This window comes from Talpa europaea (genome assembly GCF_964194135.1).
Source record: "Talpa europaea genome assembly, chromosome: 14".
NCBI classification, from domain to species: domain Eukaryota; kingdom Metazoa; phylum Chordata; class Mammalia; order Eulipotyphla; family Talpidae; genus Talpa; species Talpa europaea.
The window spans coordinates 6,271,568-6,290,326 of record NC_140082.1 but is presented as its reverse complement, the minus strand read 5'-3'; the positions used below and the strand labels follow the sequence as shown (position 1 = coordinate 6,290,326).

At 44.4% G+C, this 18,759-nt stretch overlaps 1 protein-coding gene across 1 annotated transcript in view; it reads right to left on the bottom strand.

The window, feature by feature from the left end:
* Window positions 1-683: 683 nt before the first annotated feature.
* PTPN11 (protein tyrosine phosphatase non-receptor type 11) overlaps window positions 684-18,759 on the bottom strand; it is a gene marked incomplete at its 5' end in the record, with an annotated part of 60,824 nt that continues 42,748 nt past the window's right edge. The window contains 6 exons of the mRNA XM_084253192.1: window positions 684-1,249; window positions 2,831-2,943; window positions 11,704-11,855; window positions 12,379-12,446; window positions 13,336-13,490; window positions 17,208-17,339. Coding sequence (XP_084109318.1) covers window positions 1,180-1,249; window positions 2,831-2,943; window positions 11,704-11,855; window positions 12,379-12,446; window positions 13,336-13,490; window positions 17,208-17,339 — 690 coding nt within the window. The 3' untranslated portion in view covers window positions 684-1,179. The remainder of the gene's footprint in view (window positions 1,250-2,830; window positions 2,944-11,703; window positions 11,856-12,378; window positions 12,447-13,335; window positions 13,491-17,207; window positions 17,340-18,759) is intronic.

Genomic DNA, 18,759 nt, shown 5'->3' with positions numbered 1-18,759 from the left:
AAAAAAAAAGTAGAGGGCCTCCCCTGGTGGCGCAGGCGGTTGAGCGCCGCGCTGTGAAGCTGTCCACAGCCTCTGCATCACCAGTTCGATCCCAGCCAGCCGGCCGACCAGCAAGGGTCCCACATGGCGCAGCAGACCTCTCCTGTCTCGCCTGCTGCTCCCCTCAGCAGTGTATTTCGTCAGTCTGCCTGTTCTGCTCCCCACTCTGTCTTTGGTGAATCCTCTCACCCTCCCGCACATCTGGCCTGTACCCTGGTTCTTATATAAATAAATCAATAAATCTTTAAAAAAAATAAAAAGTAGTTTAAAGATTTTAAACATGGTACCCATTGGATTGAGGATTTCATCAAAACATACACCAACCACACACTCAGGTCACTCTCTAAAAAGGTGACTGACAGGGAGGAAACATACAAGGAGATGAGTTCCAGCAGCACAGCTGGAAGGGAGTGGACTGGTCACAGACACCCAGGCTGTGTCGCAAAGACCTCAGGCACCCTAACCCCAGCCACTGTTGTGTCCAGGTCCCTACAGACCTCTGAGTCCAGCACAGGGAGACTCCCTCTCCTAAAAGTGGCAGGAATGGTGCTATCTGCACTTCATCATCAATATCAACCATGTCCCTGGGCTTCCCTGGTGGCGCAAGGGGTATGAAGCAATCCGCAGCCTCTGCAGCATGAGTTCAATCCCCGGCCAGCCAGGGAGCAACCCACATGGCACAGCAGACCTCTCCTGACTTGCCCGCTGCTCCCTTCAGCAGTGTACTTCGGTCAATCTGCCTGTTCTGTTCCCCACTCTATTTCTGGTGAATCCTCTCACCCCCCACATCTCTAGCCCATACCCCAGCTCTTGTATGCATAAATAAATAAAATCTTGAAAAAAAAAAAAAAGAAAAAAAAACCATGTCCCTATAAGAAGTGCTAACTTTGCCCCTCACAGAATCAATTCTGCATTTGGTTTTAATACTTAATGAACTCTTAAAAACAAGTTCAGCTTGGAGGAAAAAAAAAAAGAAGTAGAGGGAGAGGAAAAGGCAAGCTGGTTTGTAAAACTCAATTATGATGCACTTAGCTGAAACACTCACGTTACTTGACTGCTTAAAAATGCCACAAATGATATAACCAATTAACGGAAACAATGTCAGTACCGATTTCTGTGCTGAAGTCCTAATGGGTCTTCTCATCTGAAGCTCTTCTGCTGCTGCATCAGCCCCACATTTTCATAGACTCTGGCATTGTCTTCTCTCATTCTGAAAAGAAAGATAGATGTCAACGAACAAGCATGCCTTGTGGCTTCAGGGGACCAACGCGATGTGGTGCGGACGCAGAACACCCAGTACCTGGCATGCTAGGAAGAAATGGAAGACACAGACCACAGCATTTATAAATGTGAAATTAAAAGTGAAACAGAAGCCTTCAGTCCCTTTGGGGTTTGGAGGAAAATGAGTTTTTTTCCAAGGTGGCACAGAGCAAGAAGCATCTGGATTCACCCTTAGGAGGATAGGATGTGCACAGACAGAAGAGGCCCCAAGCAGAGGTGTGGGGACTGGCAAGAGCCCAGTAGTAGTCAGACAGGGACTAGAGACCTGTGGCCAGAGTCTGCCTAGCATGAAGGGGAGTGGTGACAGGAAGCCGGGGCTGGCTTAGGGCCCCAGGCGGGAGGGCCAGTGCAGCGGAGTCCATACTCCATCTGCCAAGTAGAGCATGGAGATCAGTGCAGGCTAGGAGGTGGAGGAAGCCAGCAGCTACGGATGAGAAGAGTGAGACAAAACAAAAAGGGGGTCGGGGTCCGAGGTCTCCTAGCTCTGCACCCCAGAAGGGACATGACAGGAAGAGGAGGCACAGAAGCTGTAAGTCACAGGCCAGCCACTGGTAACAGGGAGTCATCTGTGCCAGCTCTGTTGTGCCAACAGAGGAAAGCCCTTAGCCCTGACCTGTTGGTCCCACTACAAATTACTGCAGAGAGCAACTTAAAATATCAGCTTTCCCAGTCAGTCCAGCAGGAAGACGCAACTTGGTGGAGAGAGCGCAGAATAGAATGGCTGTGTAATTGTTTCAGTGTTAACTAGAAAGCAAATGTTAATAGGGGCCATCTTTTAAAATGTTGATATAGAGGATTAAAGTCAGCAGGGGCTTAAAAATCCACATCAGAATCAAATAGAGATGAAGATTTTTAGGGGAAAATAGAGAGTAAATGTTATACCAGCAAGTGACTTTAGAAAAACAGTAATTTACAATTGTGACTCACTATCGATTTAACAAATGATTCCCTATCTTGTTTTCATTTAAACAAGAAGCTGGCAAAGTTTTTCTGTAAAGGACTGGAGGGTAAATATTTCAGGCTCAGCCTTTTTGTTTTTGACAGAACCATTCAGGAGTTGTGCAAAAATAGGCCAGGGCTCACTGGGTCTGGGGGCTGCATCACGCCGACCCCTGGTTTAAATGCCCCAAAGCTAATTACTTTTTTTCCTCAAAAAAATTTAAAAAAAATTTTTTAATTGTGTAACACTGTTTTACAACACCATGTGTGATTTGGGGAATAGATTCACACCTCCTCAGATGTATGCCAAAGCAGATTCCTGTTGCCTGTGGAAAAGCAGATCATGACTGTGTTTACACATTAATCATGAATTTATTTACTTTTACTGAGCAAACATATTTGTCTCAACACATCGAAAGGAGCTTTCTGCTTAGGAAAATTAAAATCAATTTAAATCCACAACAGTGAACATGCACAGGTGAAAGGTGGTACAAAAATGTATTAACATGATCTTTTTAAACCTTGCTACGGTATGGTGTTTGGGTAAACAATTTCTCTTATTGCTACTTACTCGGCACAGGATGGTGTTGGCGTGCAAGGTGGGAGGGGACTCTGATCTCCGCTTGTCTGGTCTGTTAGGGAATACTTGATATTGGTATATTCGTGCCCTTTCCTCTTGCTTTTCTGAAAGGTAAACATTGCACACATGAGGAGGTATGAAGTTTTTAAAGGAATAAAGAAGCAAAAAAGCGGTGTCACCAAAACAAACAAAAAAGAACAAGAGAGTGAGACAGATAAATAGGTTGGACCTTTGAGAATTAAAGCTATGTTGACATTTTTGAACATCTTAAAGCAAATGTTAGTGAACTCACCTCCTCGACATAAATATACCATATGGATGAAAAGTACTTTTGAACCATTCAATTCTAAAGCACAGAGTCATACATTAACAACTTACTGTATCCAACCAACTGTACCTGTTTCTCACCTCAGGGAGAATTCACACTTTCTTTGCCACATTCCCATCTAATCATTTCACTTGCAACACATTCAATGATTTTCAGGTAACCAGCTGGGAAGAGCTCCAAAAATAAATTCGCTCCCAGTAAAAATGGCACATAGGTACAAAAGATGATAGCACTCTCATTAGAAACAGTAATACACTTTATCCTATCTTCCCACCCCCACCCTGGAAAAGACCCTTGCACCTTTAAAATATTTGGGGGTGGGGGGGTGGGGAAGAGTATGGGGGATTCTAATGATAGGTCTGGAAAAAGATGGTACTGAAAACCAATAGAATATCATCTCAGCTCAGATCCAGACTAAGATACAACTGGCAGGACTCGTAGTTGGATGGTTTAGCACCCTTTTCTAGTCCTAGATTCATCTAGAAACAACCAATTGCAAAACTCTAAGTTATAATAACATCAAGTTATTGTCATCACATTGCAGGATTACACAGGAAATGTCAAAAAAGTAGGAAGGGGGCCCACATGGAATCCTGCCGTGCATGCTGGGCCCTTCACTGCTGGTGAGAAGTCATTCTTCTCAGCACTGGCTGTACCAACTAGCTAGTATCCACTAAAATCAAAAAGGCACAGATCCTACCTACAATCTAGCACATTTACTTCTCAAGAAATTTACAAACATTTTCCTACAAGAGTTGTACAATAATGTACTATTCCTGATAATGTCCAAGAGAACAAATGAATGCGATGTATTCAGATCATGAAATAAAATAATAAGCAATAATGAGAAGGAACAACAAAAAGTGTACGTATATCAAAACAGATTCAATTAATAATGTCAAATAGAAAAAACACAAATTGCAGAACAATAAAAAGGTATGATATTATCTGTTAAATATTCTCAACACAAAAACAAAGGTAGACATTGTGTATAGATATCTGTATTTGAACTTTAAACTATAAAAAGGGACAACAAAGCTAATGATTGCCTTGGGGATTCTAGGGGTAGAGAGGGTGGGGAATTAGAGACCTCAGCTGTACCTGGTATGCTTGATTGCTTTCATAAAAGGGAAAGACTTAAAAGAAATGTGACAAAGTGACTGGAAACAATGCACACTGTCAAGGGTGCCCGAAAAAGGAACTCTCATTCGCTGTTGGTGGGAATATAAATTGGTGCAGCCTCTGTGGAAAAAGGTATGGATATTCCTTGAAAACCTGAAAATGGGATTATCATATGATCCAGCAATATGGCTCCTAGGCATTGATCTGAAGAATATGAAAACAATACAAAAAGATTCACACTCCACTATATTCACAGTAACATTATTCACAATAGCTGAGATGTAGAAACCATCTAAATGACCATCGATGGGTGAGTGGATAAAGAAGGTGTGGCATATCTATTCAATGGAATACTATGGAGCTGTTAAAAAGATGAAAGCTTGCCTTTTGCAACAACATGGGTGAAACTTGAGGGGATTAAGCTAAGAGAAATAAGTTCAAATGTGAAACACAACTATTCAGTGGCTTCTCTCAATGTGGACTATAAAAAACCAAATCAAAGAAATCAACACATCACAATAAACATAACTCTTAGATGCTATGAAAAATATAGTAGTGGCCGGGGGGGGGGGGAAAAGGTGTGAGGAGGAAAGGGTAGTGGACATCAACCTGATGGTAGCAAGAGCATTATAAGTTTGGTGTGAGGTAAGGCTTATTCACACACAAAGGTAAAGACTTACTCCTTAAATTTATATATTTTTTACTGTTGGTGGGAGTGCAAACTGGTCCAACCACTGTGGAAAGCTGTGTGGAGATTTCTGGACCTACTAAACATAGAGCTTCCATATGATCCAGCAATTCCACTCCTAGGTATTTACCCAAAGGACACAGAAACATCAATTCCAAAGAACACCTGCACCCCTATGTTTATAGCAGCACTATTTACAATAGCTGAGCTTTGGAAACAACCCAAATGCCCAAAAATAGATGACTGGATCAAGAAGATGTGGTACATATATACCATGGAATATTACTCAGCATTCAAAAAAGATAAACACATGCAATCTGCAGCAACATGGATGGCGCTGGAAGGGATCATGCTCAGCGAAATAAGCCAAAAAGAAAAAGAAAAATACCGGATGGTCTCACTCATAGCAGGAATCTAGAAAACTTAAATAAGGGACCAGGAAAATGAATAACTATAAGAAAGTGAAAATCAAAATCAACAAAAAACTATGAACCAGAGATACTTTTAGGGGGGCGGGGGCGGGAGGGGAGGGATTGGGGTCAGAATGGGGGGGGCTGCAATTGTATGGGGAATATAACAATAAAATTTATAAAAATAAAAAAAATAAAAATAAATAAAAAAATTTATATATTTTTTAAATCAATGATCAATCAATAAAGTTTTATTAAAATATAAATCATCATTTTGGGTGTGGTACTGTGTTTTTCAACTTTTCAAAACAAAGTGTAAAGCATAAAAGAAATTTAAATGCACCAGTGAAGTTTATTTTTTTTCAAAATAACTAATAAAAGGTGGAAAATTTATTACACATGAAACAAAGGGAATGCTCCCATTCCAGTCTGCAGACTGTCACACCTCACTGACTGAAGACCAAAAGCTGGCCCAAGATAAGGGGCCAGCTGAGAAGTGACACACATCCCCCTGGAGTCTGGCAGGAAGGCCACTGTCACAGAAGTGAAGTGCGGGGGAGTTAGTGAGCTGCCCTGGCCTTGATCCCAGAAGATGTGGGGAAAGCCTAGGGGGAGCAATTCAACACGCAGCAATTCACCCACGTGCTGAAGGGCCCTCTCTGCTGCCCCTAACTGCCCTCCATGCTGGGGTGGCCTGGAAGTGACAGGAGGGGCATTAGTAACTCTGACTGCAAGGGCTGGCAGTCACAAGGATCCCTCAAGTACCTACACAAAGGTGTGCTCCCAGGGCAAAGGTGACAGGGCAGCTGAAACAACCTAAATCAAAGTCGGGAACCTTCTCAGCTCCCTGCCCCTCCCCTCACTACAGACCCATCTGGTAATGAAAGGGTTGGCACTGGACCTCTAGAAAGATGGGGCGGCGGGGGGGGGGGGGGGGGGGGGGGGTGGGAGGGGGGGGGTGTCAAGAGGAGAAGGAGAACAATAAGCAAAAAGCTGATGGAGAAAACACATCACAAAAGAAACTAAACCATGAAAGAGAAAGAGAGAAAGACAAAGTTCTGCATTAATATCACAGACTTTGCAGACAGGAGCTTTCATCAGAAAGAGCTCAAGTAAGGGATTAGGAGACTACAGAGGAGATGAAAAGCAAGCTGTCAAAGCAGTGGAAAGGAACAAGAAGAACAAACAAGAAATATTTGAAATTCAAATCCAATTAAAAGCAGCAAAAATAAAATAACTAGAAACATAGGAAAGAGCATAGTCAACAGGCTAGAGGGCAACATAGGACAGAAGTGATAAAATACATGGAAGTGAAGGAGGAAGCAAGGAGGAGATGCCATGTCCATAGTAGAATTCCTGAAGACAGAACAAAGAGAAGAGGGAAAGTACTCTAACACATAATTCGAGAAAATGTTCCTGAAATTTAAAAAGAAAAAAAATTTGCATTTGCATTTTAAAAGGACACATAAAATAGGGAAAACTTCACGATCAATCTCTCCAACATCAACCAGAAAGACTCCACCTGAACTGGATCTCCAGGCAAAAAAACTCAGTCCATATAAGGAGGGATAATCAAATGGACTCTGAATTCCAACAGTCGCAGAATTATAAAAAGTCGGGGGCCTCCCTAGTGGCATAGAGGTTAAGTCTCAGTGCTATCACCACTAAGGCCTGAGTTCGATCCCCAGCCAGGAAGCTAACCTATATATGATGCAGCAGCCCTCTCCTGTCTCACCTACTGCTCCCCTCAGCAGTGTATTTCAGTCAACCTGCCTGTTCTGCTCCCCACTCTGTCCCTGGTGAATCCTCTCACCCCCCGCACCTCTAGCCTACACCCCAGTTCTTATATGCATAAATAAAAATTTTTAATTATAAAAAGTTGTGTGGAGAAAAAAGATGGCCCAAGAATCTTTACACTTGCTAAGGGACCCTTTACTTAAGAAGCCAGTGCTCAGACATTTTCAAGCACGCAAAAATTTGGAATATAGTGTCTTAAAAATAAAACAAAAAACCCAATAAAGAGTGAAAACTAACCAACAGAGATAAATCAAAATCAAGAATTCAGAGCTATAGAAACCATGATAGAAAAACTAGAATTTTAATTTAAATACAGCAATGACACTAAACAACTGTGGCAACAAGAGATATGTCATAAAATGTACCAAAATCAGGAGACAAAAGAAAAATATGCAAATTCATTTTCACAGATGGAGTTAAAGATCAATTATTATAGCAAAAACAGTTAACAATTTCTAAGCACTTAGTTTGTGCCAGGCATTATATGAATATATTATCTCATTTTAATCCTCACAACATAGGAAAGAACACAGTCTTGAAATAAACACTATTACTAACCCTACTTCACAAATAAGCAGCATATAATTTCTTTTTTTTTTAAGATTTATTTATTTATTTATACAAGCACTGGGTACAGTCAGAAGCACGGGAGGGTGAGAGAATTCACCAGAGCCAGAGCGGGGAGCAGAGCAGGCAGAAGGACCGAAGTACACTGCTGAGGGGAGCAGCGGGCGGCAGGAGAGGTCTGCGCGCCATGTGGGATCCTCCTCCGGTGGCCGGGGAGCAGCCGGGGATCGAACTGGCGCTGCAGAGGCTGCAGGCAGCTTCGCAACCCAGCACTCAACCACTGCGCCACCAGGGAGGCCCAGCAGCATATAATTTCTACATCATGTGCTTAAACCAAGGGTTGGCAAACTAGTGGGCAGTGGGACAAATCTAGTCTGGGGACTTTTTATAAGGCTTGTGAGATAAGAGCAGTTAGCTATCTCACAAGTTTAGTGGTTTTTAAAAAGTTATTAAAAAGAAAAAAAAGAGTAAGAATCAGAGAGCACATGCAGTCTGCAGAGCTGAAAAGATTCACAGTCTGGCCCTGTACAAAAAAAGTTTGCCTGGGTCCCTGAATGACACTGTGGAGCAGATTTGCCCTATAAACCTTCATTATAGATTGCCTGTCACCTTGGACTTTTAATGTTGAAGAGAAATAAGCTTCTATCTTGTTTAAGCCATTATTATTTGGCCTCTGTTAAGAGAGCCAGACCAATTCATTAACTATTTAAAAAATAAAAAAGGCAGCTTTATAGACTTATAGACCAGGGGAAAATTTGCAAAAAAAGAAATTCAAGGAGAAAATATTTTATTTAGTCTATTTACTAAATTTTTTGAACAACCATTTTTAATATTTAAAGGCCTTGGGAGTAATCACCTCTAAATAGCAGTCACAGATTTTTAGAACCGTAGTATCAACTTACATAAAAAATTATATTTAAACATAAAACTTTTAATTAAATATTAAATGGAAGAATTGGCAGGGAACATTACTTATTTTAAAACACATTCAAAGTTTGAAAATCTTAACCTTTTTTTAAATAAAAAATTTCAATATACAAAAAATAAAAACTGAAGCATAAACTTGCTTTCTACTCAATACTTTTAAATTGTAGTAAAAAACACAGAACACTAGATATACTCTCTGAAAAGAATTTCAAGTGTTCAGCATGATGTTGTTAACCGCACATCCTATTAAACTGCAAAGCTCTAGAACTTTTCACCTTGCATGAATGAAACTCCACATCATTGAAAAGCAACTCCCCATTTTCTCATTACTTTCTTGAAAATCAAAATCAGTATTTCTACATGAAGTGATTACAAAAGAATTTTCTAATGAAGAATAATTAATACAAATGGAACAGGAATTACTTTAATGAGTCAAAGTGGCTCAAGGAAAAGCGTTAAGAGGTGGGAGCTTTGCAGCTAATTTAGGGAGAACAAGCACTGAATCTGATTCACAATTGTGACGAGTTCGTTTGCAGTACCAGGACGGCCCAGGCTGTCTCAGAGATCACGAAAATTTTCAAAGGGTGGAGACCTTTGTTTTTTTTTTTTGTTATGTGAAGTGGAGAAAATTTTGTTTCAGAGGCCTAAAAAATGGTCTGAAGTTGATCTAGCCTCCACGCCAATACACCAGCATGGTTACCAAGGTTTCTGAAATATTTACAATATCATATGGCCTTGCTAAATGACACAGCCAAGGTTGAGAGGAGAGACCAAGCACGAAGCTCCAAAATCATCTGGTATTAAATATCTTTCCCTGTAAAGGAACTCCAGTTACATCCTTAGATTTTTCCATTACAAAAAAGTTCAAAAAGCCAAGAGCAAAAAGAACGGGTAGAAATAAAATGCTTTTTTGTCTTGGCTACAAAACAAGACTGACTGCTCCTCTGGTGTGCTCTGGGGTCAAGTGTCAGGCTCGCTAACACCTGGCCTCCTTCCACACCTCATCACAAAATCCCACGGGCTCCACTTCTCTCCAGGCTGGCTGACATCCGCACCCACCAGCCACACTACCCACAGTTCTCACCTGCTGGTCCCCCCCATAGCTGTCCAGGCCTAGAGACCCAAGAGGTCTTCCCTCTCAAGCCAGGGCCACTCCTATTTTTAAAATGACGATCATTTTATGTCACCCCCCTCCTTTAAAATCCTCAGTGGCTTCCCCATTCTCCTTGGGATTGAGTCTAAAACCCTTGCTATACCTGTAAGCCCCACCCCTCAAAAACAGATCTCTTACTTTTCTATTCCCACCCATGACACCCCCTTCTCCCCACCACTTTCCTCTATCCAAACACTGGGAACATGACTTCCAGAATATGACTACTTATATTCTGGTGTTCAGAGGCAAAGGAGTACAAAAAAGGTGTAAATGTTTGCAAGTTTCTATCTTTTCATTTTAATAAGTAAAGCTGTATTTAAAAAATAAACAAAAAATATACCTATATAATTACAAATAAAAAACACATACTATGCACCTGTATACAGAGAAAGAAAATGAATGATAATGCCGGTGTATTAAAATGTTCACAGAAGTGCTGGGTAAAGGGGATTCTATACACTGTTTTTGCAAATAGAAACTCTTTAATAATGTAAATGGAAGCTAAAGAAATCCACTACTTCCAAGTAAACGGTGGTGTGAGGAGAGATATTTATATAAAGACTTTCCCCATTTGCTTCATTTGCATTTTCTGCTGGATTTCCACCTGCACTCGTATATCCTCCTTCCCAGTACTGTCTCTACCTCTCTGCTGCCTCCCCACTGCTCTCTACCCTGTCATTTTCTTCTTTTCATTCATCCCTATTTAGCAAATGCATTTACTCCTCAAGGTCCTCAACTCTTCATTGTTTTGGAAATGTCTACATTTTATAACAATTGGTTATCCAGAATGTGTTTTGTTCTTGGGTAACTTTATGCTTAAACTATTCTTGGATCAAAATAAGTATAACTGGAAGACAAATACACAACAGCCTAATAATCTAAAGAGTTCTGAGCGCTTCAAATAGGATAAAGTCAAATTTAAAGCACTAAAGTTTAAAACCAGTGGTTTGGTAGTTGTTTGACCTACATTTCTACACACAGTGTTTCTGAAGATGTTTTTTGTACAATGAAAATAATCTAACGAGTACCTTTGTGTGGACGAAGGTCTCACTAAACTAATAAACATGCATCTTGCTTTGGCTGACCATGCTTGGATAATGTGGCTACTACTCTGCTAGGCTAGAAATCTTGCCAATTAAGTGGCAGGTACTGTTTTTAGAAGAACTTGGCTCTCATTTTGAGAAGCTGGGTTCTCTGGAAAGCAATGAACAGGGCAAGGCAAGCCAATACCACTGATGTTTAGACACTACCCATCTATAGCACAGCAAGGGGCAGGGGTGGGGTGGGAGCTAAGCAGAGCTCCCCAAAAGAGCAATCTTCTCATTTCCCTCGTATCAGCGTATTCCTAATTAACTCAGCTTTGTGTCTGTTATGAATAGCTTCAAATGGAAAGGCTCCAATTCCACATTCTTCCTCATTATGCACGGCTTATTAAAATTGAAATTTCACTGTTTCCAACTCAACCAAATTGGTGATTCAAACTGCTGTGCGCTATTAAGAGTGAGGCATTCATTTAAGAGATGGCATCAGGATAAATATGGCCTGGATCTAGACTGGAACAGGCTGCAAGCTTCAAGGATTGGAGTTCTAAGCTTGCTTGCTGTGTGAGGCTGGGCAAATCCCCACCTTTCTGTGTGGCAGCACCCCTGTGGCCTGGAGGGCAGTAGGGCATCCCTCCACCCTGAAAAGTCAGAGGCGCAAAGTAGGGAACCATTCGTCTCCAGAAAGACACTTCCTGGTGTGAATGCATTTGCCATTCCCAAAAGAGACAATCATCTACCAGAATCTATCCTCCTGCTCAAAAGGAGAGTATAACCAAGTTGCCCAGAAAAGAAAATGAAAATCAGCAAGTCGGCCCCTCCGCCTTGGTACCTGCTCTTCTTCAATCCTGCGCTGTAGTGTTTCGATGTAATGCTGGACGGCCATGTAGATGAATCGGTACTGTGCTTCTGTCTGGACCATCCCTGACCTCTGAGACCGCACCATCTGAATGGTCTTGGGAACGTCGATGTCACAGTCCACACCTACAAAGCAAACAGCACTAGCATCAGGAGAAACCTCAGCTAGCGGAGAGGTTTAATGTTCGGCTTCCCACAGATTCAGAGAGAAAGCAAGGCAGTCTGCAATATCTCACTGACGTGACCTCAGGGCTCCAGCACTGATCTTTGGACCAACACCAATGTTCCACATGGTCAAGTGTCATGTGGGACAAGTGTCATGATCAAGTGTCAGAGATGAGGGTTCCCTCACCTTCCAACAGCTCCACCCCACCCTGTCAGCAAGCATCATGGGGCTGGGGAGACACACTTGTACCTTCCACAAAAGATCACAGGGATCCACAGACCCTAGACTTTGTTTTATGCCAAAAGCACACACAGCATCACTTCCGTTCTCTGGGAAACACACCTGAAAGTTGCAGTCTTCAGCCTGGAGTTCTGTGAAAATTTTGTAGCGTTCAAATTCTCTCCCCCAGGCTATTTTCATGAGCACTTTCCTTTCATAACCTAAAAACAGGAACGGTAGCTTCTTGCCCTCCAGATGACCTACCTTTCTCTCTGATGATGTCGATCAGGATATCAATCACAATGAAGGTCCCTGTCCGGCCGATTCCAGCACTGTGGGCAGGAGGGCAGAGAGCAGTGACAATGGAGCCATTCATGGGGGCTCATACTCAAAACCAAGCTATGAATATTAACAAACAATTCTGCTCCAGGGAGCATTTACAAGATTGTCTATTTATATTTAAAAATACATCAATAGACAAAGCACAGGGCTTTGGAGGCCATGCAAGCGGCGCTCAAGCTGGCTCCTCCAGGACAAAACACCAGGCAAGGCTCTCTACCCCCTAACCTTGAGTTTCCTCTCCCACCAGTGGACTGGGTGTTACAGCAGATACCTGACAGGGTGGCTGTGAGGATCGAACATGAGCAATGGATGAGAAACACTGAGCTCAGAGGCTGACAAAGCAAGTGCTCAAGAAGCAGCAGCTTTAAAAAACGGAACAAATAAAATTTCTCACACATCTGCTTGCCTAACAGATGAATGAGATTCAGGAAGCCAAGTCTCCCGGCATAACCATGAAGCCCAAACAGGCAGAGCAGCCTGCAAGCTCTGTGCAGAAGCCACAGGCCTGGCTCCCGGAGGCCCAGTGGGGAACAATTTGAACCTTTTGACCCAAGTAAGTATAGTATCAGGAGGAAAAAGAGATCTTACATCCATGGCAGAAGAGAACAGAATCATAACCAAAGAGATGAATCCTAAATTACTCTCTTTAAAAAGAAAACCAAGTCAACATGACTAGACTAAGGGCTCCCTGAAGTAAGTACTGTGTCCACCCTCTACCCCCCAGGATCTGGCAGATCTATGAGAAACATAGTTGGGGGGTCAAAATGTCCCCAGATGCAGTTTAACCATGCTTCAAATAGAGAGTATGTTTTGGCCTCAGTTAGAGGACTGGGGTCGGGGGAACCAGCCTGGGAGTCAGGAGCAGGGAGGGTTGCTCACCTGCAGTGAACCACCACCGGCCCTGCGTCCATGATGCCCTCCTGCTTGTGGTGCACCTCCTCCAGGAAGTCCAGCACGCCCCCGGGGTCACTGGGCACTCCATGGTCTGGCCAGGTCCGAAAGTGGTATTGCCAGACGGTTCTCTCCGTATTCCCCTGGAGTAGAGCCAAGAAAAACCAGAAAAGAATTAAATAAATCAAGGGGATGCAGTGTAGCGTGGTCGCCATCTTGCCCTGTGAGCCACGGGGCTGGCGGCTCGCTCCTCCCTCCTGCTGCATTTCAGGGTCCTCCTCACAAGCCTCCCTGAGCTTTTCTCCTTTGGGATCTGGCTAACAATCCCGGGGAAAGCTCTCTGCCCCTGTTAAGAACCAAGATGTCTAGCCAGGCGATTTGTTCTTCGGGAAACCACAACTTGAGCCGCCTCTGCGTCACCCCCCGCAGGCAGCATCCTCATTCCTTCACGTGCAGCTCGACCCCAGGAAGGGGGCTCTGTTCCCACCAGAGGAAACAGGCACCTCCCTGAGACACTTGTTCCTCTTTGTCTTTTCATACACAATCCTCCTCCTCTTCTCCAACACACACACTTTAATTCTGAGATCATGATATTTTATGTGTCTGCTTAGTGCAAAGTATGTAAGAAGACCTATTTTGGCAAGATTCAGGCCTATGTCCCAGCATCCACATTCACTGTGTCCTGGACATCTGAGCCTCAGTTTCTTCATTTGCATCTTGCTATCACTGTGAGGATCAATGAAGACAGCCAGCACTCTGCTCGGCGTTCTTTGGAGGACAGTGAAGACCAACACTGACACCAAGACAGAGGCCAAAACTTCCCTGCTTGGGTCCACCCATTTAGGGCACCTGGCGACACTAAGTGGGATGGGGAGGGAGAGAAACTACATCAATGTCCACCACCGGGGGCCTTTAAGACATCCAAGACAACCATAATTAAGATATTTTCCTGAATAACGTGAATTTAATTTGCTGATGTCACAATAAAGATTTTTCTTGATGTTACAGTGAACTACAAACTGGGGTCTCAAGAGGACACAGAGAGAGCCCAGCCCAGCTGCCGCATACACCCTGCTTCCCACAAATGATCACCAGGGTCTCTGCCTCAGCTTCTCCTTGAGGTCGGGGGTTTAAACGAGATCATGTGACAGCACTTTAGAAAATAGGTCACATGCGTGAATGTGTGTGGATCCTATGTGAGTGGTAGCTCTGGAGTCACGAAGGACCCCAGGACTGCACCTGCATCCCAGGGTGCAAAGACCAGCCCAAAAGCCTGAGGCCGGCATCCCTGACAATGAGCAGGCAGCTGGCTTATCACTAAAACTGAAGAAAAACCCTGCCTGGACTCTTTGTCTGAAGTCTTCTAAATCTCTCTTATTTCTGCTGTCAGCTCCCCTGTCCAGCTCCTCTCATGTCTCTGAAACATTCTAGCTTAGTCCCACCACCCCCAGGAGCTCCCCAGCCCACTGACCCTCCCTCAGCACTGCCTCCAGCTTGGCTGCAGGGGCGGGGAGAGATAACCCGCTGTCCACCACACACCTCCAGCCCCGACTCTCTCTTCACCCTCTGTGCCACCCAGCTAAGTCCCACACAGAGATGAGCCCAAACACCCACTCTCTCTGCCCTATACCTGGGGAACAGCGGTGCCCTTGCAGCAAGATCATTCACCCAGGTAATGGTGTTGCTAAATATGCAGGGTCACCATCTCCCTGGGGCCTCAGCAAGGCCCAGAATCGACTGAATTTCTTGCCCTCTCTGCACAACTGCTACTTCATACTTGCTCCACTTTCCTCAGATATTTCCTCTCTTCTTACTCCCTTCAAATGTCGGTTGTTGCCATGCCTCAGGCTGGAGAGAATACAGAGAAGACCCATTTCTGCTCTGCTTCTGCATCTGTGGCCACCTGCTTCTCCTTCCCTCCTGCTGCACCAGGAGAGCTATCCCTCCATCGATTCAAACCAATCCCTTCACCCCATTTTCCCTCCTTATCCAACCTCTACCCTGGCCACTCTGGCTTCAAAGTCTCAAAGACATCTCAGACTTCACCTGTACAGAAAGTTGTTCTTCATCCTTCTATCCTCCTAGCCTCCCTCCTCAAATCCATTGCCACCATCCCACTTCTCAATCTAGAAAACTGGCCCTCCCCTTTAGGACCAGCCCTCCCCATCAAATCCCTCACATCCCCACAGTGATCTCATCGGCCCTCACTTTTTTGTTGCCCCCACCACCAGCCCACCACCTTTCAAGGAGACACTCCAAGCCTGCCCATCTCATACACCATCCACTCAGACTCACAACCCTAACATGGGCTGATTCTTCCTCCTCCTCCCAGAGTCAACCTGTGGACTCACCCCCAGGCAACACTCATATCCCCCAGCTTCTCTTCCAGTTAATTCTGGCATTTTAACATCATACGCACTTCCAAAGGGAGAAACAAGATGTACAACAAAAAAGAACAGGGCCTCCCTGATGGCCTAGGGGTTAAGTCTCAACACTATCACCACTACGACATGAGTTCGATTCCTAGCCAGGGAGCTGACCCACATGGCACAGCAGACCTCTCCTGTCTTGCCCACTGCCTCCCCCAGCAGTGTATTTCAGTAGATCCGCCCTCCTGTTTCTGCTTCCTAATCTCTCTGGCGAATCCTCTCACCCCCAAACCTTTGCATAGTTCCTCTATGCAAAAAGAAAAGAAAAGAAAGAAAGCACAACTGTCATTGTCTCTGGAATGTGTGAGGAGGCTGTTCGCCCTGGACCAACCACTGCAGACCCATCTTCTAACAACCTTTGGCCTCTAGGCCACCCCATCCCAGTCCATGGGTGTCAGGCACAGCCTGACACACAGATCTGCACATTCTTAGCAAAAAAAAAATATCACAAATTCCAGGACAACTAAAGAATAGCGCGTGCATTTATCTGTCCCCAGCAAACCCTTGATTCCCACTTACCTGTGACCCTTGTAAATCTATTTTCCTACAGTTTGCATTTTATTAGTCCCTCGGCTCTTCCTTCAGTACCAAGGACACCTCCACCTAAGAGGCCCTCCCTCCAACAACTGCTCCCTCGGAAGCCCCTCCCTCAGAGACAGTCTCCCTGGTGCCCAGCCCCAGGCAGCAGGGGCCCAGTCTCTGCACTTCGGCAGTGTGTAGCTGTGCATCGCAGCCCCTTCTGCTCGGAAGCACGGCTCTCCACCTCCACAGAGATATGGCTTCTCGCTGCTACACAACTAACTGTATCTCTGGACCTCAACAGCTGGTTCATTCAACTTTGAGTCCCCAAAGACCTTGACTAAGTAAGCATCTCTAATCACGAAATTAAACTGAATCTAACCCTGCTTTGTAATTTGTTAGTCATCCCTGGGACAAACCTGAATCACGTGCAACTAAGATCTGATGTCACGGAATATGATCACTAAATAGGCCTCAGGGTCTTTGCACCTGCTGCTCCCTCTGCTTCAGAAGCTCTGGATGCCTGACTCCTCCCTTTCCAGGCCTCAGCTTAGCGACACTCCCTCAAGGAGCCCCTCCCTGTTTGCTCCTCCTCAAGTGCCAGTCACCCTCGAACATACCACCCCGTGGCCTTCACAAACCAAGCACTATCTGAAAGCTTGGCAGGGCTCTATGAGGACAGGGGCTGTGTCTGTCTTGTGTGCAACGTAGCAGTCTAGTGTCTCACTACTCATGGCACGACCAGCATGGGCCCAGCACACAGAAGCCCCCCAGCAATGCTACCGTGTCAGTGAGTGAACAAACACATAATGCATGATGCATAACGCATGCCAATACGAGGAACCGCGGGCCCCTGGACTCCTGCAGACCATCCACGATTACAAAGTCGCTAAGATACGACAATATACTTACTTGTCCAACCTTCGAAAGTTTAAGTTCTCTTAATGTGTAGTCGTGAGCGGCACTCTCTTTGACGTTCCTAACGCGCATGACCCCGTATTCTTTCAGCGCATACTCGTCAGGCCAGTATTTGACACATTTACTCTGAAGGGATCAGAGAAAAGACAGTTAATTTCTATGAACTCTGATATAAAAGCCTAAGGAGCAGAAAACAAAGGTTCAGGTCTTGCTTCAGTACCATGGAAGTAGGCCTCTCTAGCACCTCCTGCTGGGTCTTCAAGACAAAGGAACAAGGAGATCAAACAAGAGACACAGGTACTTGGAGGACCAGGGAAAAGTGGGAAGAGGAAGCAGCCTTGCAGAACTGTCAGATCCAAACCACAGGCCACAGTAGCGTCAGGGCTTGGTCAAGAACCAGAGCAGTAGAGAGGAAGACTAAGGGCTGTAAAGGTGCCGTCTAGCAAGAGATTTGCCAGTCATTGTGCAGGAAAGGCAGCAAGGACTCCGGAGCTGGATGGGGGCCCCCCGGGAAGCAGATTGCAGGTTCCTTCCGCACCAGTGTGGGAGGACTCAGCGCCTCACCTAACCCAAGTGTGAATAACTCCAGCACAGAAAGGCAGTCCGGGGTTTCAAACAGCTGCTTTTTCTATATCCAGAAACACTTGATACCTACTATACTCATCACCTTCTCCTAACGGGGTGCTGGGAAACGCCACGCCTGCAGCAGCTGCTGGCTTTGCAGAAAGCCGACTGAAAACATGGGCACCAAGAAAATCCTTCCCGCTGCCAACGAGAAAGGTATTTTGTTCAATGAGAGATGGATCTATTTATTAGGCAACGTGTCCTGTGCAGGGAATGCTTCTGTGTTTTGTTTTGTTTTTTCTGGAAGCAATTACCCAACACCACTCAGTTCTCACAATCACTAAGACACAAATATCAGCAGGATAAATTTACCTTGTACATCAGGAAGACAGAAACTCACCATTATAAAGCTAGAAATATGAGAGCAGCTGCAGATATTACCACAGTTAGTGAGGAGTTGAAAGAAAATATGGAAGGAGGAAATTTCAGTGGGATTAAGGATGGTGCAATTTCTTGCTTGGCATGGCTTATGTGTTTATTTTTACTCTGCATTCAGCTTTCCCTCCAGTCCAAATACCTCTGACATATTTGATGCAATTTTTATATCCACCCCAAATAAACTCTTAATATTATTTGTATGAAGTGCTGTCACCGGCCAATCAATTCTGATGAAGGGAGAGAACTTGGGGTGAACAAGGAATTAATGCACAACTCTGAATGCACTCTGGCGACTTTAAATAGATGTAAACTGCCTCAGCCCTCCTCCCAATTTTCCAAACTCTGATGTAAACCTTGGCAAACAAATTCTAAAATGTAAGAGCCTTTAAATTAAAGCCCAGTCACCTCTTGGCTTTTTGGCTAAGATCAAGTGTAAATTAAAGCCCAGACACAAAAGGGAATGTGTGGTCTGGTTTTCCTCTGTGCACTTGTGTGTGGGGGGAGGGGGCAGCAGCTTGCCAGAAAGGCCTGGGAGAGAACACAA